The sequence below is a fragment of the Schistocerca cancellata genome, chromosome 8 (genome assembly GCF_023864275.1).
Source record: "Schistocerca cancellata isolate TAMUIC-IGC-003103 chromosome 8, iqSchCanc2.1, whole genome shotgun sequence".
NCBI lineage: Eukaryota > Metazoa > Arthropoda > Insecta > Orthoptera > Acrididae > Schistocerca > Schistocerca cancellata.
Window position 1 is genome coordinate 459966295 of NC_064633.1, and position 22771 is coordinate 459989065.

General features: G+C 42.5%; 1 protein-coding gene across 1 annotated transcript in view; it reads left to right on the top strand.

Annotated features, from left to right (window-relative positions):
* LOC126095629 (nose resistant to fluoxetine protein 6-like) overlaps positions 1-22771 on the top strand; it is a 193644-nt gene that overhangs the window by 122863 nt on the left and 48010 nt on the right. Inside the window, exon 6 of the mRNA XM_049910393.1 lies at positions 2054-2250. Coding sequence (XP_049766350.1) covers positions 2054-2250 — 197 coding nt within the window. The remainder of the gene's footprint in view (positions 1-2053; positions 2251-22771) is intronic.

Genomic DNA, 22771 nt, shown 5'->3' on the forward strand with positions numbered 1-22771 from the left:
CAGCTACTTAGGTATAATTGCTATCTTTGAATAAAAGTGTCATTTCTGCTCGTCTAATTGCGTTTACTTTTCGATTACCTTCTGTACTATACGGCAACAGTTCTTCCTATGTATGGTCCAAATTTCATCGAACTCCACATTCTCTAATTTCAAAAACTCTGTTTGGAGGGAACGACACAGTGCTGTTGCGAATGTAGGACGATAATATCGCTTATTTAAAACAAAAGAAAAGGAAGAAAAGGGGGAAATGCGGTAGAAGCTTCCTACTCTTGGCGTACAAAATGCATACTAACGAGCGCGAGGTCAGTACCAGACTGCAGCGGTGTTTCCTCCAGCAGTGTTTCGTAACACTGAACTACGTGCGTTTCTAATTACGTGGAATCGTTGGCTCCCAGTTTCTTCTCTCACACATTCATTTATGGTTCTTTCCATACTAGAGTTGCGCTCTACCAAAATTACTGTTCGGTGGTTTTCGTACAGTACATAAATGACATAGTAAATGGTAGAATTACTCGTAATATTGGTAGCATTGGTAAGAAAAGACACAAAAATACGTGTGAGAGAGAGGAACTGGAAGCGGACGACTTGTTTGTTTGTTTGTCTGTCTTGCACACTATTAGAACTGCACATCGTTCAGTGTTAGTCCGTAGTGTGCATTATATGATAAAATATAAATTTTTCTTCATGAGTAAAAAAAAATTATTACTGCACCTTTCTTTAACCAAAACAATGACTTTTGATACGCCTACACTTTACATGCATAAACACAAAAGGTCTATATAATTATTAATGTAATTTTGTACTAATAGAATTTTCATCATTTTCAAAGATAAGAATTTCCTGTTGTAATTGCTTAGCAGAAACAGAAAATGTTTTATATAAGCTTGACAAAGTATTCAAGTGACGTTTGATATATTCTGTTTTGCAGTTTTTCAGGAAATTGCGTTTTCTGGTGCTATTGGATAAAGCTGTATTTGTTTTTACTTTTACCGCAACGTCCCTCTCTTTCACGTTACAAATAAAAAGTTTTGGAATACAAACTGAACTGAACAATGACAATTAAATTTTTCTTTGATAATGTTTATTTGTAAGTAACAGACAGGAGGATAACAATGTAGAACAAAAATATTCCACAGGTTACGTGGCCCTTTGTACCGGTATATTCACATCCAGTTTCGAGACGGTTGACCGGTTGCACTTTCTGAGGGAACCTAGTAGGGCACTGATCGCATCTGAAAACAAAGCGATTGAAATGGGGTAACGCCTGACACATATGCAACACGCCTAATCTACAGGTAATGCGACTGCGAACTTACTGACCAAACTATGAAAACTACCGTAGATTATGCTTCGTTACGATAGTCTACGATGGCCTACGGTAGTAAAATTTTTTTGTTTATTTATAGACGCAGTCACATTCTTATGACACAGTCATAACCGGTTTCGGCCATACAATGACCGTCTTCAGATTCTAAAAGCGGCATACACTGAACACACGTTGGTGCTTTGTCAACGCATGAACCTGTGTTCAGTGTATGCTGCTTTTAGAATCTGAAGATGGTCATTGTATGGCCGAAACCGGTTATGACTGTGTCATACGAATGTGACTGCGTCTATAAATAAACAAAAAAATTTTACAAAACAATCAATCACTCACTCCATGGACAAAATGTCGTTTTTTCCAAAAGCCTACGGTAGCTTTACAACTCTGTTCCCTAATCATGCTGTTGGCAATTCTACCATGTACTTCATTTATGTATTGCACCAAAAATCACCAAATCATACTTTTGGTTGAAGGCAACATTTCGAGGAGGGCAAAGAGATAACCTGGTCCGCCAACAAACGTTTCCAATTAAACATGTTGAGCATTACGTCGCATAATTTGTCTCACGAGCACCAGATGTGTGTGGCTGTGGCCGACATTAGGTTTTCGCTAGACGCCACCTAGGTTCCCGTAAGTGCAACGTTTCAGATCCTGAAGCAGTTTTGCACAGAGTGTAATTGCATGTCGACTTCTCCGTGTGAGGACGTGTGTTTGGCGCGTGTGTTACAGGATGGCGGCGGGCGGCGTGCGCCTTCTCGCTGCGCGCGTCCTGGAACACCCTCTTCAACGCCGGGGGCGGATCTGGGGGCGGCCGCTTCGAGTCCTTCGACGGGGTGCGTGTGCTGTCCATCCTGTGGATCGTGCTGGGCCACACCTACTACATGACCGCTGTACAGCCGCTCGTCAACAGCATAGAGATCGCCGATGTGAGTATCACTGGCCAAGTGGCTGTTGGAACATTACGATTTTATCTTACCGCCTGAAGCACAGGATGCTACGGGCTGTCCTACAAGGATAAAAATAGATCTACCAGATGGTTACAACTGAAGTGCTACTACTCACGGTCGTCCTCTAGGGGCTTTAATTATCGTATGGCAACGAATCTTGGTGGATACGGTAATGGGTTAACGAGAAATCCACTAACACTGAAAAAAAATTAGTTCCAATTTTGGCCACCAGGTGCAAATCTGGCACTGCGAATCCAAGAAAAGACGCAAAGAAATGTTTCCATATGTGATGGGTTAGGAAAGGGACGTGGGTGGAAATGGTCAAACAAGTGAGAAAGGCATAATATTGATTTTATTATTAACCATTTTACCTAAAAACAGGTTTTCCACACAGCTGTGCTCTTCCAAAATAAGGACCCACGTGCTGTAGCAGAATGTCTCGATAACGTCCAAACATCGCAGTACAGGTCCTGTGGGTGCATTGTATTCAAAGACGGAACCAGAATAAAGATAGGGAGAATGCAATTGGTCTTCGTGCACAACACGCTGTTTTACAGTACCTCAAATACCGCAGTTCTGCGTATTCACTGCACGCTATAGTGTAATACGTGCCTTGTCACTGCACAGAATATTGCACGGCCACATGTCATCAACTTCGATCAGTGCCAGAAACCGACGAGTAAATTCAGAACGGTGCTCTGGATCATGATGTTCCAATCGCTGCATCGTCTGAATCTTGTACTGGTACCAATGTAAAACAAATCGCAAAGTTTTCCGTACTGTTGATATGGTATGGGGTGCACTAGCACTACCCGGGGTAAACTTTGCATGGTCAGTTACAGGAATAGCGACCTCGTTAAACTTCCGCCGGGATAGGACGCCTTCCTCTTCCAGGCGCCACATCATGCTCATCAGTATTTATTAGCTCCTGTAACCCATTAAATAACATCGGGTCTCAGGCATTTTAGTCGGTAATAGTCTGTCACTACAGCACTGAAATTGCTTCCGTTCACATAAAACAGTTTCACGATCAGCGCACGGTCTCTCTTCTCGATAGCCGTAGTGTTCATTCACAATATAGCTTGTCAAATGACAGCTTGGATGTCATAGCGTCATACAATGTACAGCGCCAGATTTGTGCCTGGTAGCTAAAAATTGGAACTAAATTTTTTCCAGCCTAAATCGGTTCGACGTTAAGCATTAGCATATCTACCAAGTTTCGCTGCCAAACGATAATTACAGCCGTTACTGGGCCTCTGTTAGTAGCTGCACTTTAATTGTGACTACCTGGTATACTACAAAGCGACTATCACGGAACCCGGAACCCGGAACCTGAACCGACTTTCAGGTTGCCTTTATAATGGCTTCTAGGGGCAACAAAAATTTGATTTTTATTATTTCGTATGTTTATTTCCAGAAATAAAAAAAATTAAAATGCTCTCCTAATCACCTCATTATGAGGTATAACATTTTCCGAAAGATTAAACACATCAAGACACGTGTTACAGTTACAAATTGTGCATGTTCTGAGGCGGCGCAACTAAACGCGAACAAATGCACAGAGAACATTTATCCAGTATTTGAATAAGACAGCGCTTAGAGACTTACAAAAGAATTATCGCACAAGTTAGAACCCCAATTTTTTCCTCGCTGCCACCGACCACGAAAGGTGGAAGGAGAAAAGTTCGTCGCTTACTAGATTTTTGTTGTTCATGCAGTTAAACTTCAGCATCAGATGTGACTTTTTTTCTTTAGTACTTCTTTACCTCTGACTCTATTTGCAACACATTTCGCAGACAATATCCAAATATAACATTGAATGCACTTGCAAAATTATATGGTTTAGAAGTATGGCATCGTAAACACTGATATGCATTAAAAAATGGCTTTTGTTTCGAGCGGAGAGCAAATTACCCAGAATATACTCATCCAGTGTCCGATAACGAGAGCACTTAGAAACTTCCTACAAAGTTTGACACGTTGAGCGCGAAGCCGATTAAACCGGGCTTCCCGTTGAGGCGGCAGTCCCGCGGGCCAGCGATCACTTGGCGTGTGTCATCGCATAAACTGGCGCATGCTGATGCGCCTGCTAGGGCGGCAACCCAGCTGACGAGCGGGCCGTGCTGGCCACCTAACAAACAGGCGCTACCGTGGAAAATCGCAACTGCTGGCAAAAAGCAAAGAAAATGTGAGGACACCACTTGACGGTTGTTGACTTTGCTTATAAACAAGCCTTGTCCGGTAACAAGACAACTTCCAAGAGACTATCAGTTATAAGAAGCCACACTTGCGTAAGCAAGGACTAGTTTTCACAGCGACTACTTTCAAAAAGCTCAGATACCCATCGTAGCAAAAATGTCGCGAGAAGAAGACAGTGATTAGTAGAGTGCGTTATTTGTACCACGGGAACGTCACCGTGTATTGCGGTTGCCATCCGTCTGATGTTTCAGTAAGGGATCAAAGCACGTGATAAGAACCTCGGGGCAGCCAGTCCAATTTACGAGAGCCCACGATGCCAAAGTCAGTGACTTCTTGTCACAGATAATGTACTTGAACATTTCAGCAAATATATATAATGGGTGCCAACAAACAAGGATGAAATAAAGCCGTTGTTTGGACTGATTTTGAGGAAGGAATTCGTGAAACTTCCATCCATATATTTATATTAGCTCCAAGATCCAACGTTTATTGAAACATTCCTGCTAAAGGTAATGAGCAGAAATCGTTTCGAAATTCTGTTGAGAATGCTCCATTTCACAGAAAATACGAAAGTTGATGCTTCAGATCTTCTCTCAAAAGTTCAGTTCATCATCGATGAACTGAATAAAAATTTAAGGAAACATTGTGATCCTGCCGAAATACTATGTATCAACCAGTCTTCAAAACCGTACCAAGAACGGATCACATTCAGGCAATATTTGAAACAAAAGAGACTGAGATATAGCATCGAAATGTTTCAATTGTGCTGCGATGATGAATATTGCTACAGTTTTCTGATTTACACTGGGGAAGTACATGATGAAGAAAGTACCATACATTTGGTTACTATTCGTCGACTAAATCGCAAGCCAATTCCCAAAAGAATTGTAATCAGCAAACTAAAACGCGGGGAATTGACTGAAAAAGAGAATGGTCAAGAAATTACCTTCTGAAATGGAAAGACAAAAGAGACGTTTTGTTTCCGCCAACGGAAATGAAAAACGTGACCACCAAAAGAGGGTTTTATCAAAAACCAAAAGTTGTTACTGCATATAATAAGGGAAAAATTACTGTTAATCTTTCTGATCAGATGAGTGCATATAGCAGTCCATTAAGAAAGATAGAATTTGATCTTTTTTTTAATACCGCTGTATTGAATGCTTTGTATATATTCCAAGATGCGATGGGTTAGGAAATGTCAATCATAGTATTTCGGAAATAATTGGCAGAGACGTTCACACGGTATTCACTTGAAGGAACTCCAGTCAGTAAGGATACAACAAGCGGCAAACACCAGTGCAAACAAAGGAAGGAAAGGAGCATAAAGTGGGTGGATATTGTATTTCATGATGAAAGTCAAACACAAAAACAGACGGTCGCAGTGCAGCTAGAAATTTACGAAAATTACCCTGCCAAGTCCAGGGGCTGACGCCGCCACAACGAAGAGTCCACTGTCCCATGGGACTGATGGCGCACTGAACGCGATAAGCTTAATTTTCTAAACTTTCTCTTGCTTACATGCTTAACGTCAAATATTTAACACATTGACTCATTTGTAAAGTTATCAGGCGCCTGAAACTGTTTTATACATGGTAGTTTGATTCTTTACGAAATCCGAGGTTTACTGGTTGATATATATGCGATAATCTGCGAGGTATCGGAGGTACTTGTTGAAACACACTCAAAAAAATTGAACGTGGTTGTAAATTAACAGAAGGTTATTATTTTGTCTGTTTCACTAAGCAATGAATGTTCCAAGAAGCCGTTTTCAATAATGTAACTATGTTATCGTTGTTGGTTTGAAGCTCTCCACGCTGATCTATTTTGTACTTGGCTCTTCATCTTCGCATAACTACTGCATCAAACACTCATCTGAACTTGCTTGGTCCCCTTTTAAGGGTGTTACTCACAACACTTCCCTCCCTCGGGTTGTGCCCCATCAACTGATCCGCTCTTTTCCTCACGTTATCACACCAATTTCATCCCTCTAGAATTTCATTTAGTACCTACTCATTAATAATCAGCGTAACCGTTTACTGAGCACCACATTTCGGAAGCTTCTGATTCCTTTTTGTTTGAATAGTTTAACGTTCACGTTTCATGTTCGTACTCGGTTAAACTTCAGACAAATGCCTTCAGAACGAACTTCCTGGGGCTGAAATTAATATCGTACGTTAATTTATTTTTCAAACATGCACGACATTTATTTTGTTGCCCAAATAGCAAAATTCATCAACTACTACAGTGTCATCAGTACACCTCAAAGTTCTTATTTCCTCTCCCTGAATTTTAATTCCCTTTCCAACTTTCTCCCAAGTTCCGTTACTGCTTGCACAGTGTAGAAATGACTACAAGCATGTCTTTATCCACTCTTATCTGCTGCTTGCCATTCATGTCCTTCGTATATTGTAACTGCAGTCTGATTTCAGTTAGAGTTGTAGGCAACCTTTCACTACATGTATTTCATCTCTTCCACCATCTGAATTTTAAATAGTTTATTCTGATTAATATTGTCGAAAACTAAAACTCAACTCGCCCCGAACAGGCCTCGAAGTCCCAACGGTACCGACAGGCCGCCGTGTCATCCTCAGCCCACAGGCGTCACTGGATGCCGCTATGGAGGGCCATGTGGTCAGCACACCGCTCTCGCGGCCGTACGTCAGTTTACGAGACCGCTACTTCTCAATCAAGTAGCCCCTCAGTTTGCCACACAAGGGCTGAGTGCACCCCCTCTTGCCAACAGCGCTCTGCAGACCGGATGGACGCTAGCCCAGCCCGACAGCGCTCAACTTCGGTGATCTGAGGGGAACCGGCGCTATCACTGCGGCAAGGCCGTTGGCTAATACGGTCGAAAGCTTTCCCTGAATCTACAGATGCTATAAATTCGTTTCTTTCTTCAGTGTCTTCAATGTAATCAGTATAAATAAGCAGGAACAAAACAGGTTAACATCTCTAAGATAATTCCGTTTTCCTCCTTTTCCTTCTGTGGTGTCACCGCCAGACACCACACTTGCTAGGTGGTAGCTTTTAAATCGGCCGCGGTCCGCTAGTATACGTCGGACCCGCTTGTCGCCATTGTCAGTGATAGCAGACCGAGCGCCGCCGCACGGCAGGTCTAGAGAGACGTCCTAGCACTCGCCCCAGTTGGACAGCCGACTTTGCTAGCGATGCTACCCTGACAAATACGCTCTCATTTGCCGAGACGATAGTTAGCATAGCCTTCAGCTACGTCAATTGCTACGACCTAGCAAGGCGCCAGTATCATCTAATTTATCTATGGATGCCTGTACCGTCTGACCGATGTTCTCCAATTGTGGAGCTTCGTACTTTATTTATTAGACTCAACTCCTTCAACTGTTCCAGACCTCACGCCAGTCTGCGTGTGCTTTGCACGCGTGCATTTCGGCCTCCTCTAGCTACAAGGTGTTGGCATTTCTGCCAACACTTCACCTTCCTTACGAGTATTTCCACTCTACCTCTATACTCACCTGGATTTAGCGCAGGGTGCTTATAGTCCCGATCCCCTCCTCCCCCTTTCACTGAATGGCACGTGGGAAGAATGATTGTTGGGAAGCCTCTATTTGTCGAATTGATGGTCGTCATTTCGAGTGTCTTATATGAGAGGAAATAATATGTTGTCAGACTCTCCACACAATGAGCTGATTTTGCTATTGTGCCATTTTAGAGTGCTTACTCGTAACATCATCATATGCCATTTAAATACACTCATGTTATGAGTAAGACCTCGAAAGTGCCACAGTTGATCGTGTGAAATTAAATTACTGCAATCGTAATAAGTCAAGATGGAAAATGAATCGGCCTTTAATTTTATGACTGTAGCACCATACATGAAAATAACTTACTGCCAATATCTCATTCCTAGAATGGTCATTAATTTTCTCTCCCTTCCCAGAGTGGTTCGTCCAAAAAAAGCTATGACCTATATCCGACACTAACCTTATTCAACTGGGTTAAGGCCCCTATGTTCCTTCCTCTCGTGGAGTATTGCTGCACGGTGTGACGGATTGACGGAGGACATCGGCAAAGAAGGGCAGCTGGTTTTGTGTTATCTCACAACGGGGAAAATAGTTTCACGGTTTGATATTCGAGTTAGGGTGGCAGTCATTAAAACAAAGGCGTTTATCGTTGCGGCTGGATCTTTTCAAGAAATTTCAATCACCAACTTCATCCTCCGAATGCGAAAATAGTTTTTTGACGCCGACCTAAACAGGAAGAAATGACAGTTTTAATCAAGATAAATCAGTGCTCGCACGGAAAAGCTTAAGTGTTAGTTTTTTCCCAGGTGCTGTTAGAGAGTGGAACGGTAAAGAAATAATCCGAAAGTGGCTCGATTAACCCTCTACTAGACACTTACGTGTGAATGCGGGTTAGTGGTGTGTGTGTGTGTGTGTGTGTGTGTGTGTGTGTGTGTGTGTGTGTGTGTGTGTGTGTGTGTGAGGGGTGGGGGGTAATTTCATCACGAGTCTGTTCCTTCATAGAAACAGCGTAAAGCAGTGGTACAGTGGCTTCACGATGTTACCGCAACACGGTGAGGGGTGGGGGGTAATTTCATCATGAGTCTGTTCCTTCATAGAAACAGCGTAAAGCAGTGGTACAGGGGCTTCACGATGTTACCGCAACACGTGCACATTTTCTGAGAAGCGAGTGCGTCTCACTGTCGCAGCGAAACTTTTGTTCCCTAGCAATGCAGTTGTCTCGCAGTCTGTCACGCAACTATACAAAGGTGTTCCAAATCTGCCATCCGGTAAATGGTCGTGCGTGATGCTCATACTCTGTCCACGCCTCCAACCCGTGTTCAGCTTCAGTTCTCAACACCGACCGAGGTGGCGCATTGATCACAACGGATCACCCATCGGGCGTTATGACGGTCGCTAGAGATCACTACCAGTCCAATTCCATCAATAGCGTAGTATCTAATTCCATTATGTGTTCCGCAGTAACGTGTGCACCAGAAATTAAAGAGTGAATGTTTGCAACTGCAAGTAATGCCTTGAAGTCGGTCTCATGAGGTAAATAATTCTCGCCGCATCCATTGCTTGTTTCGTTTTTATATCTTGTCGCAGCCACACGATCCCCACGACGCTCCAGTCAGTCAATACACTTGTACCATCTGATGACTCGCTAGGCGAACCAGTCACAGTTAATAAAAACTGAAGATTCGGAAAAGGCGACTAGTTGCAGTTATTTCTGGAAACCTTTAAATCCTATGGCGTTTCTTTGTCACTAATATAGTAGACGTCAGTGGAAGTTGTACTTTCAGGTCCTCCGCGATGGCCTGAAATAGTAAAAAATTAGAGATGGTAACTAACAGTCAGTTAAACGAACTCAGCTATGTGCGCACCATTTCTGGGCTCTAATTTCTGTTCGAAGAGGTCAAATGCATCGTCATTATCCACAATTTGTTAATTTGCGTCCTATAGCAGACATCCTACTCTACCGATTTTATTTTCAAGCATTCATTTTATTTTAATAGTGAGTGTGGGAGCAGTTAAGAAAAAAATGAAGTTCTTAATACCGTATTTTGTGTCCAAACATTAAAGGACAAATGCATATAACTCATTTCGTATGGCACCAAGCTGTGCATTGGTGCTATAAACCTAGTCTAGTTAATCTATCCGTTGCAGAGATTGAGCACGTCCTTAAGCGTAAAGCTTGCTTTCCGTATGAGTTGGCGCAGTGGTTAGCATAATGAAATCGCATTCGAAAGGGCAACTGTTCAAACCCGCATCCCGCTGTTGTTATATTTTACGTGATTTTCCTAAATCGGATAAGTCAAACGCCGGGATGTTTCTTCGAAAGGGCACGGACGCTTTTCTTCTCCATCCTTCCTTAATCCGAGCTTGTGCTTCGTCGGTAATGACTTCGATGTCGGCGGGACGCCCCCTTCCCTCTTCCTCCTCCTCCTTTCTTCTTCTTCTTCCTCCTCCTCCTCCTCCTCCTCCTCGCTTTCGATATGAAGCACTCGAACCCGGTAATAGAGTAAGACATGGATTTCTCTCCTGGTTCCGAGTGACCTCTGGCGGAGGATTGTGAAGTTACGTAGCTCACGCTGCAGTCGCTAGATGGCGCGCACGTCTCGGAAAGCACAGAAGCCTTCGATACGCCTGCATGAACCTCATACGGGCAACGACGCCGATTATCACGAGGAAGCCTACGTCTTCGGAACGGAGGCACGCATTTTGTATATGCTTTGACTGATAACGTTCACAGTCAGACTACATAGCTGCTAAGAAATCAGTGAATGATATACGTTTGATTACTTCAATGAAAAAGGATAGACATGTGATATGTTCGAATTAAGAAGTGTATTGGAATGAGAAAGCTGCTGACTGAAACCACATTTGATCAGTCCTAATCTTATTAAAACCTGAAATAAAATTTTGTCTCGTGAATGTGTCATGAAAAGCGAAAATTTGTACTGGACCAGTATTCCAAACTGGATTTATAGCTTTTAGTGACCAGTCGCCATAGCCATTTTTAAAAAAATGTATTTCTTTTGGTCACTAGGCTATCTCAGCGTGCCTCAACGCCTGATGAAAATTTTCGCCGTCACTGATGTTTCCTCCTACGACCTCAGATTAGTACAATCAGAGCTTCTCCCACGGGGCGTATGGAGGAATGGTTTTTGAAGAGAACCGTTAACTTACCATGCCATAGGGACTTACTCCAGATGCACGGAAACGACGAGAATGATTCATTGTGGCGCATACTTCGTTGGAGTACCGTGTCGTACAAAATTTTTAACATGTTTCTTTTTCAAGAAGTCCAAAGTGCTTTTCTTTATTGCTATTCCTTCCACAATGTTCTCAGTTCAGTTAAATTCTCTTCTGTATTTTCGTAAATATAAACAAAAGTTTTTTGTCCGTGAACTCTGCTTGATACTGCTGTATCACTGCTTCAACCACATAGCGTACCGGTAATTTAGTTACAACGCTAAACCATGGGACTCGTATTTTCTGCTGAGCACAGTCTTAGTAAATTAATTCTGCTGTGCTTCATTACTGCTGAAAACGATATTTACAGCGTGCACATTCGCTTCTGAGGTTTGCTTAGAGATCACAACGGTAATTTTGTACAACATCCCGTACTACAATTTTCTTATTTCTCTTGACTTTTCGTTTTTGTTTATATTGGCTACGTCATATATTACGTTACACTTCTGCCTATACTAAAACGACTCATTGTTGCCAAGTTCTTTGGCATCTTAATCCTTCCGACTGAGGCTAATGTGTTGTCAATGGCTCTAAATGACTGAACTATAATTCAAAATGACTTCACTGCAAACATTTTTTGCTTTCTTGAAACTCAACTTATCTTGCCGAGGAACTATAGATTCTGAATGTATTCAATTGATATTATTATGCTTAGGTCAGAAGTATCAAATATAGAACTGATTATCTGCTACGTCCATCAACTCTAGCTTTCTAAACAATAGCGGCACATCTCTCATCTGACATTACGCATATTTCCTGTATTCTTTGCTCAACGATGAATAATGTTCAGATTCTTAAAGAAGTCAATGATTATAGTAGCTATGATGAACCGGCTGATGTTAGTCAAGGCAGAGATTAAGGGGGGAAACCACATTAGGAGGCTGTTTGACACAGATTTTTTGGGGTGGGAAGAATTAATTAGAATTTAATCAAATTTTGACATCATGTCATTCAAATTTCGAACAGTTTTTGTGAATTTTTTTTGAATAATTTCAACCAAAAATAACAAAGTTACGCTGTGATGTCCGCTGAATTTTGTGAGTATAGTTCTCCAATTGCGTGCAGTGTAACCATTCCGGTTTTCATCTGAAATCAAAAAGGTTTTGATTTTACATTGATAACTCATTGTCTAAGGAAATGAACCTCAGTGCAGGCGAAAATAAAGAAAATTAAAAATTTTGCTGGCGTTGGAGTAATTTAGATTTTTACGATTCTTTCTCTAATTATGCAAAGAAAAATACCGTTAAAATCATGATATCATCTGATAAGTTGGTTCATATAATTCGTAATTTTATAAAGAATCGTACTATCAATTTTCATAACGGTAAGTTCTATGCTTTTTGAGTTAGACTGTACGCAAATGAGAAAAATGTCATTTCGAGGTAACCGCGTTTGAAAAATAAATTCTCGGAAAATAGAAATTCAAGGAAGTTAAAAATGTAAAATGTTTACCGATGTATCTGCGATTTGAGCACCATATAGTAATCCTCCTCCTTCCTCATAGGCTTCGTTTTGCGATTGCAGCAGTGCTTTCCGGCCTTCCTTCGATTCCAATGAACTACGTCGGTTCTGCCGGCTCACGCGCTGGTTTTCCATTTGTTCGACATAATTGAAGTTTTGCGTGTCTACTACGAATCCTGCCTCGTTCATGACCATCAGAAGAGATGAATTTCCTTCATTGAATAAGTCCACTGCTACATACGATGCCAATTCTACGACTTTTAGTCCCGAGTGCAAGTGTTTAGGAGGTAATTAATAAATCTTCATATATTGGAAGAATTCCCTTCTGTACATCGGGGTGCACTCTGTTCTATGCTCATAAAATGTAAACGAATGCGAATTTCGCTTTGATATTTTGACAGCCTATTCTTGGATAGTTAAGCTAACGATTTATGCTATTAAAAAAATCGGATTTTTTGAACCTCTTAATGTGGTTTTTCCCCTTAATGAGATCATCTATGAGCTTCAGTCTTTAAAACTGCTGCCACCCACAAGTTATACATGAATTTTGAAATCCTCATGTCTTCCAGTCTCCCACATTGATTTCTTTACTCCTTCCCGGTAGCAAGGTAAGTGTGCCCACACGAACAGACTTCGTATATTACGTACTTCAGTCTGTAGTGCCTTCCTCACTCCTAGAATTTTTTTCTTTTTTCAGTCTGTAACTAAAAAATACTTCCGATGCCTTTGAATCTGTAACTTCTACTTTTCCTAACAAAACTCCGAATGATACAACGTTCCTGTAAGAAATGCCGATCGGTACTGTCCGCCTCTCAAAAATGTTCAAAAGTGTGTAAATTCCTAAAGGACTAACTGCTGAGATCATCGGTCCCTAGACTTACACACTACTTAAACTAACTTATGCTAAGGACAACACACACACACACACACACACACACACACACACACACACACACACACACACACACACATGCCCGAGGGAGGGTTCGAACCTCCGGCGGGAGGGGCCGCGCAGGCCGTGATTGGCGCCTCAAACCACGCGGCCACTCCACGCGGCGCCCGCCTCTCCTTATAATCAGACATGGCTTCAGAACTAGGCTAGTGCATTTTTGTGAGCTATCCTGACAGTCACCACACCATTGAGGTATGCCCAGTCTCAAATTGACCTAAGTCAGTTCCCGCTGACGATGAGACGAAAGAAGCCTATGTTGTAACCTTCCTACAGAAAAGTCGTTAAATTGAATCAAAGACTTCATTTCAGTAGTCGGCTGTTTTGCCCAAGCTGCCTGGGCGGACATAAACACCAAATCTTATCTTCCTGTACTTGGTATCTATATGTATTCCTTATCACCCACAACACACTGAATGGCTTTTCTTCTTTATGCTACCCTCTTTGGTTCCTGTTGTCACTGCAGAAGAGGAAGGGGGAAGGAATCGCAGGGAGCGGTTTCTGCCCCACCTATTGATCTGGGGAAGCCTTTACCAGCGCACTTGTACCAGCCGCTGTGATTTCACCTGTGTCTGTCCTACAACTTCTTTTATCAATGCTCTCCTTTCACTGTCCTCCTTAAGTCATTTTTCAGGACACCGTCACAGTCCTTCACTCCCAAAACATTTCTATTGGAACGCTGATTGTGTAGGTGGAGAGACTATCGTCTCCTTCGTGAATCTCATCATCATCATCATCTTTTATCATTTACGTGTTTGACGTATTCCCCAATTCCCTCATTTTATTATTGTCTTCCACATCTACTTAAATTTTCTGTTGGCACGACTACGTGGGTAAAGATACTAATAACAACGCTGATGAGTCGTTTGTGAACGCCATCATAATTTATTTTCACGCGTTTGACCTATTCCCCAATTTTCTCGAATTTTATTGATCTCATCTTCCTCTACGTGTAATATGCTCATCTGAATCGATACAGCGATAGTTAGTGGCGGTACTGTTGCAATTTTGAGTAGAGCTTCTGTCATATTTCCCATAGTAAATGAGCTACTCACTTCGCTATTCCTGGTGATTTCAAACTTTTTAGCATAGTGACATGAACAGCTGTACGAAAGGTGAATGAAAGAAACTAGAATTCCTTCTGTGGGCAGAGGGGCTTCTTGTTAGATGCCTCAACTGTAGCTTACCGACTACTTTTAAAAATCTGACAAGTTGTCCCTAAGGAAGCGTCGGGAAGGACTCCCTGTTTTAGTACACTTTGTATCATGTTACACGATTTTCCTTACATCATTTTATATGTCATGGTAACGCTTGTCATTTATGTCCTTTAACTTTCAAGGGAGAATGAAAAATGTCCCTAGTGGCAGATAAGGACACTAAGATGGACGGTAAAGCGTTGTCATTTTCTTTCTTTTTTAATCCGCCTGCCACTGATTGCTGTCAGGTATAGAGCTTTGTCATGGGGAAGGAGCCAAGCCTTTGAGTGCTAAAAAATGGGCAAGTTCTACTTGTGTAGGACCTCAAGCAATAGTTTCACTACTTGCTCTTAGTAATGCTGATTACTGCAGGAACGCATTCATGATGTACTATATAACGCGGGTTGAGAGATCGGTGACCTTACAACTGCAAAAGCGCAGAAAAAGTAACATAACCTTCTTTTCACATTGGCTCTCATTTGTTTTTTCGGTCATGATGATGCATACTAGTTCTGTCTAAATTGAGGTTTTGTTTCGGTGTCATACCCTTAACACCATGTCCGCTCACCTGTAACGATTTTCGTTGAAATTTGATGCTAAGACATTGTTTTACACTGTTCAACAGAAGTTTGGAATAGTCTACGATACTAGAGGTCACACTGAACTAGGCACTTCATGCATTATCCACTTACAGCCCATATACTGGACAGTGTTAACAACCAGCTTGTTTTGTGGCCGTCTCCATACTGCTGCCGCAGCGGCACATCGCGAGCAGTCCACTATCAACAGCAGCTGCATTCAGTTTGTGTTCAGCACAGCAGTTACATGCTCTTGGTGGCATACAACAATTTGATAGTCAGGATAGCGGCTTTACTTTCAGCAGGTCGTACACAGCAAGATGTTGCCGGTCGGTTAAATGTCACTCAAAGTGGTGTGTCTAAGGTATGGCGAAAGTACAGAGAGACGGGAAATGTGGACGATAGACATCGTAGTGGTCGTCCTTGTACGACAACACCAATGCAGGACCGTTTCCTCCAACTGTTGGCTCGCAGGCGCCCAAGATCAGCTGCCAGCAATATCAGAAGTAACTTCCCCCGGACGACAGGGATTGGTATCTCAGACCTAACAGTGCTTACAAGATTGCATCAGGGTGATCATTCCAGAAGACCAATGAGAAGTCTTTTACTGAACCAACGAAGTCGACGCAATCGAAGGACTTGGGGTCTTGCACATCAACATTAGACCATTGCAGAATGAAGTCATGTTTTCTGACGATACCACGATTGGTTTGCGCCCGGACACTGGAGGCGTTAGGGTTTGGAGATGTGTTAGACGAGACCAGGAACGTCGATCCGTTTGCAGTTGGAAGTGTAATGTTCTGAACGGCACTAATGATGGGACGGCGGACGCCTCTAACTCCCGTCTAACGCAATTTCATTGGTCCCCGATACCTCAAGAGGTCCAACAAATGATTTTCAGGCGGTACACACGTTTGAAATCAGTGACAACTTCATCCTAGTGGATGACAATGCAAGACCGCACCGTATTATTACAGTGTCTCGGTATCTTCAAAGATGCAATATCAACCGAATGCATTGGCCAGCACAGTCCCCAATTGAGCATGCATGGAACCTGTTGAAGGTGGCCATTGCGCAGCGTCCAAATCCACCTGACAATCTTCAGGACATCACTGAAGCTGCCGTTAAAGTGTGAGATCTCATACCCCAAGATAAACTTGATGGTCGCATCCAGAGCAAGCCTCGCAGAGCGGAAGAACTCATCCGTGTACGGGGAGAACATACCCACCACTAAAAACTGATAATCATCATTATGGGATAAAGATTTTCACTGTGTTTGTTTTCAAGATGTGCATTTAAGAGAGAGCCTGCTTTGTTTCGTAATGATTTTTTGTAACTAACCAAAGTTGTTCTTGTTTTCAAAACGAATTACGTTTATTTTGTTAATAAGATATGGTACAAACCTCAATGGGTGTACTATAACAAATCATTGTAGTAAACTCTATGACATTGCAAACTTTTGTTTTCGTGTAATGTCAGCAACTGAAATACCTCTGAAGACGTGTAGTGGCATTGAAAAAAAGGAAAAAAAACCTTTGGCAAGTGTGGCTATCGGCCTGAGTCTATAGCTCTATTCCTCAAGTGACCTTACCTGTATGTTCTTCACTGGAGGTTTCTTAGAGAACCACTATAAGACGCATGGAACTTTCGTGAGTCGTCCGAATGTGCACGAATTTCTCTGATTTTTACTGTCACGGTCATTTTGGGGGTGTATGCAGGGGGAATTATTAAGCAGCTTCACCGTTCTTTAGAACGCACTTTCTCTGACGTTAACAGTAAAACTCTCCGTGACGCAAACACTTCCCTGCTAGCGCTCGCCACGGGATTCTTATGAGCGACAGCGTGACGCTTTCGTGCTTGCTCAACAAACCTGCAACGAAATGCACCGTCGATCTCTCCATCTTCTCTACTAATGCTATCCCTGAATGACGAGCAATTCCGCAGAATCGTTCGAACGAAGACTTTGCATGCTTGCAGTGAAGTACTTTACATCCTTCCAATGAATCTGTGTTGCATCAGATTTTCCTAAGACTAGTTTTACGTATTCGTTAAACTTAGGTGGCTCCGACAGCGTTTACTTCTAGATACGTTACGCTAGTTCCTTTTCCCATTGCCTGTTCGTCATTGTGATCCGGAAGCTCTATGACCAGTGGACATCATATCGTCATGTTGAAGGCCAACTGTCAGTTCCCACATCAAATGTCGATTCTGTGCGAATGTTTCTGCATTTCTTTACAAGTGTACAACTTCATTATACCGTACATAATACTATTACTCTTGAACTGAATCACGGAGTTTTCAACGATATCCGCGGTGTGATTTTTATCTGCGCAAGAACATTGCGTTTTGGACACGGGTGAAAGAAAATCTGACGAATTCTCACCGTTAAGACCACTGTGTTGACTTGTGTTCTAGGAAGACTTCAACCAATCAAAAAGCTGGTTCATTACTCCCTAAGTTCGTATTTTGTCCGCTAGGCGTAGTCTGTCCACTACGCTTCAGTAAGGAACTGCACAGAGTTCCTTCCGAAGGCCAAGGAACGCCGCAACCGTCCGGGCACCATTATCTATAATCTACAGCACTCAGAGCCTCATGAATGAACATTTAAGAGTTGCGTTTAACAACATCATGGTTGGTAAAATCCTGGTTGATTCCTACAGAACACATTTTTTGCTTGTACATGATTTCATAATAAGCAGTGCGGCATTTCTGCTAATTAACTAAATGATTCAAATGGCTCTAAGCACTATGGGACTTAACATCTGAGGTCATCAGTCCCCTAGACTTAGAACTACTTAAACCTGACTAACCTAAGGATATCACACACATGCATGCCCGAGGCAGGATTCGAACCTGCGATCGTAGCAGCAGCGCGGTTCCGGACTGGTTGATTCCTACAGAACAGATTTTTTGCTTGTACATGATTTCATAATAAGCAATGCGGCATTTCTGCTAATTAACTAAATGATCCAAATGGCTCTAAGCACTATGGGACTTAACATCTGAGGTGATCAGTCCCCTAGACTTAGAATTACGTAAACCTAACTAACCTAAGGATATCACACACATCCATGCCCGAGGCAGGATTCGAACATGCGATCGTAGCAGCAGCGCGGTTCCGGACTGAAGCGCCTAGAACCGCTCGGCTACAGCCGCCGGCTCTATTTAACTGAATGATTCGGTTTAATTACATCCAACCATCATTTCCCGAACGTATCGCAAAAGAGTTAAGAAGCATTTTTTTCTTTTTTTCCTTTTTTTTCAGTAGAACCAGCCGATTTCGAGTCTAACATAAAAATTCTAAGGTTTCCAGTACGAAAGTCTACATCCATATACATACTCAGAGAGCCAACAAACGATGCCTGGGGAAGGGTCCTCTGTACCACTACTAGAGTGGTCGTTACGAAGCTACACACCTCAAGGTCGTACCAGCTGCTTGCAGTCCACAGGTGTTGGGCGCTGTGATCCGCCCGTCTCAGAGCTTTGTAGCCACGATGTTGGCAGTGCGGTTTCTGTCTTGACGTACGGTTTCTGTCTTCCATGGAACTGTGCATTGACGTGTGTTTGGCATTCGGCGAAATGCAGAAGCAACGGGCTTGCGTAGAAGGCGAAGACACATTCGAAAACAATCTAAAATTGTCGTATCGAATTTAATGATTTTTTTAGTGAGCTGGCTAACAGTTGAAAAACCAGGAAAAGCATAAATTTCGCGCAATTTCGTAAAATGACAGCAAGACTTCATGGTCTTTCTGATTCGACTGTATTCCATACTAACACTGCAGGAACGTCGGCAGACTCTCTAAATGTGAGCATCGGTTTTGATTCTCCAAGAAACGGATATAAACGAAAACGAAAATCTATGGAATTTGATGATTTTTAACAAAAAGTTAGTGGATAGAACTGTACTTTAATACCACGACCAATGATAGCATCCGACGACGAGAAAAATACGGGGTGATCTCTGTGAAAAAAGTTCCTCTTGCTCAGAAACTTCCTTCCTTTGCCTTCTCCGCTTAGTTAGTCACCATTCGCCTTTCCTACTTCACTAGTTATATGCTCATACCATTGTACATCGCTTTGCAGCATTACGTCTAGATATTTAATCGATATGACTGTCACAGCACACTACTAATGCTGTATGAACTGCTAGCTGTAATTCATCCTACCAACTAGAAAGTTTTGGCTGTGTCTTCTAGTATCCTCCAGCAGACACTCGACGAAGACACCTTCCCGTACACCACAGCAACATCGGCAAACAGCCGCAGATTGCTCCTCAACTTGTCCGCTAGATCATTTATGTACGAGGGTAATCACAAAAGTAACGTCTCTTATTTAATTATAAGTACATAGACCTGTTAATTTCTAAAATGGTTTACATCATTTTACAGCTTGAACATTTAGCTATTTTTCGACATAATCACCATATCTGTCGATGCATTTATGTAGACGCTGTGGCAGTTTTTGTATACCCATGTCATACCAGCTCGCCGCCATGCTGTTCAGAAAGTTATGAACCTTTTCTTTCACCTCGTCGTCGGAGCTGAATCGCTTTCCGGCCAAATGTTATTTTAACCTAGGGAACAGGTGATAGTCACTGGGCGCCAAGTCAGGACTATAGGGTGGGTGGGTGATTATGTTCCACTGAAAGTGTTGCAAGAGAGCAACGGTTTGCCGAGCGATGTGTGGGCGAGTGTTGTCATGGAGAATGTGTACGCCCTTGCTCAACATTCGTCTTCTACATCTACATGATTACTCTGCAATTCACATTTAAGTGCTTGGCAGAGGGTTCATCGAACCACAATCATACTATCTCTCTACCATTCCACTCCCGAACAGCGCGCGGGAAAAACGGACACCTAAACCTTTCTGTTCGATCTCTGATTTCTCTTATATTATTTTGATGATCATTCCTACCTATGTAGGTTGGGCTCAACAAAATATTTTCTCATTCAGAAGAGAAAGTTGGTGACTGAAATTTCGTAAATAGATCTAAACGTCTTTGCTTTAATGACTTCCATCACAACTCACGTATCATATCTGCCACACTCTCTCCCCTATTACGTGATGATACAAAACGAGCTGCCCTTTTTTTGCACCCTTTCGATGTCCTCCGTCAATCCCACCTGGTAAGGATCCCACACCGCGCAGCAATATTCTAACAGAGGACGAACGAGTGTAGTGTAAGCTGTCTCTTTAGTGGATTTGTTGCATCTTCTAAGTGTCCTGCCAATGAAACGCAACCTTTGGCTCGCCTTCCCCACAATATTATCTATGTGGTCTTTCCAATTGAAGTTGTTCGTAATTTTAACACCCAGGTTCTGAATTGCCCGTTTGAGTTTTTTGAGAGTCTCACAGTACATGTCAGCGTTAACTGTGGTCTCAGCGGGCATAAAGTCTACCAACAATATCCCTTTCCGATCCCAAAAAACGGTTGCCATGACTTTACCGGCAGACTGTGTTTGTCTGAATTTCCGCGGCTTTGGCGAAGAAGAATGCCGTCACTGGCGTTATTGTTGCTTGGTCTCAGGTGTAAAGTGGTGTGCCCAGGTTTCGTCCCCCGTGAAAATTGTGTCCAGAAAGTTGTCCTGTTCGGCTGCAAGGCAATGAAGAAATGCGCTGGAAGCATCATCTAGTTTCCGCATGTGGTCCTCAGTCAGCATGCGTGGCACCCATCTTGGGCACACCATCCGGTAGTTCAATGTTTCCGTTAAAATTCTGTGAGCGATGCTTCGGAAAACCTCAGGAACTAACGTGCAGAGATTATCCAGGGTGATCCGCCGATGTTCACGCATGCTTTGCTCAACCTTCAACACTGTCTCCTCAGAAATTGACGGTCTCCCGCTCCTTTGTTCGTCGTGAATTTCGGCCCGAGCAGCTGCAAACTCTTTACACCACTTACGAACATTTTTGACATCCATACTCTTCCGTCAGTTGGAAATGGATTTTAATCACCGCAGTGCCCTTTGCGTTCAAAAACCAAATAACTGCGCGCAATTCGCACTTTGTTGTAACATCCAACGGGATCTCCTTTCTCAACGGCTGCCTAGCCAAGACTGAACGCCCCAGCGCGGCGTGCGCATGTTTACACACAGCGCGTGAAGCACTGTTCATAAAAGTGTGACCTACTGCCACACAAACAGAGTTCTGTGCTTACAAAAAATTGGAGACCTTACTTTTGGGATTACCCTCGTAGATCGAAAATAACAGCTGTATTACTGGGGTCGTAAAATATGCGCTAAGACGGGTTTAAATGGTCCACCTCCTACAACAGTTAAGTTCCGCAGCTCCGGGAGTGTGATAGTGCGAAGTTTACTTTGCATTAATTAATTCTGAGAGTAAATAACTTTTCTCACTCCACGTAGCAATTACGGAATGAAAAGTAAACTGCACTGCAATGTTATTGCTTAAAATGAATCATCACATGGTCTTTCATAGCTTATTATCATGCAAAAGAAAAACAATGAATTGCAGAACACAAATATATCCACATATTTTCTTCCAGAGCAAAATTCGTTGACTGCGCCTCGTAACATCTGACGATCTTTCAAAGAAATTCATTAAGTATCATATCTATTACCTAGACCTGACTCAATAAAAGAAACCGCCAGTCAGTAACGAATACGGATGGAAGACTGGCATATACAGAGGTTTCCTTCCGTCTGCTTTTCGCACGGCCACAGCACTTGTAGTGTTCAAGCTGTTGGCTCATTGCTGCTCCCCTCTACTGATTACGCGTCCTCCGCCCGGCCACTATCTTCCCTGGAGTGTGCATGTGGTTGGTGACCTGGACGTTCACAAGAAGTAAGAGATTTTCCAAACGTAGTTAATGTATTTGTTGGTCGTACAGGATAGTGTTACACCCAGCTATCGTGGCTCCGTTGAGTGTGCGGTCTTCACTTTTTTTTTAAACTGGTCTCTTAGTCCTAGAGCTTTGCAAATTCATTGAATGTAAGAGTATAAGCTAATTGTGCCTCTTGAGATATTTACTCTCTGTCGACATAGGACAGCCTGGTATTATGTGGCTCGTGCATTCAGGGCGTACTCAAAAACGCCTACATCCATTGACATTTGGTTTTCATTACAAATTTTTCATAGTTCTTCGTCCTAAAGACCTGATCTTGCTACTATTAGAGCTTCTGATTCTGCTCCATTTCGTCCTCTTTTAATCCGCATGTGTCTGATCTTTGACAACGTTTAAGTTCACCAGGCTCTCTAAATACTGATCATGCAGAGATTTCTCTCTCCAAAATTTTTTCCTGAGTAACCACTTTGATGTTACTTTGCAGAAGTCAGTCAGCAGCTGTACGTTCTGCGTTGTGTGTGAACTTTCTTGCAAGGTATTAAGCCTGAGCAAAAACTTCTTTCTTTCCATTTGCATCTCAT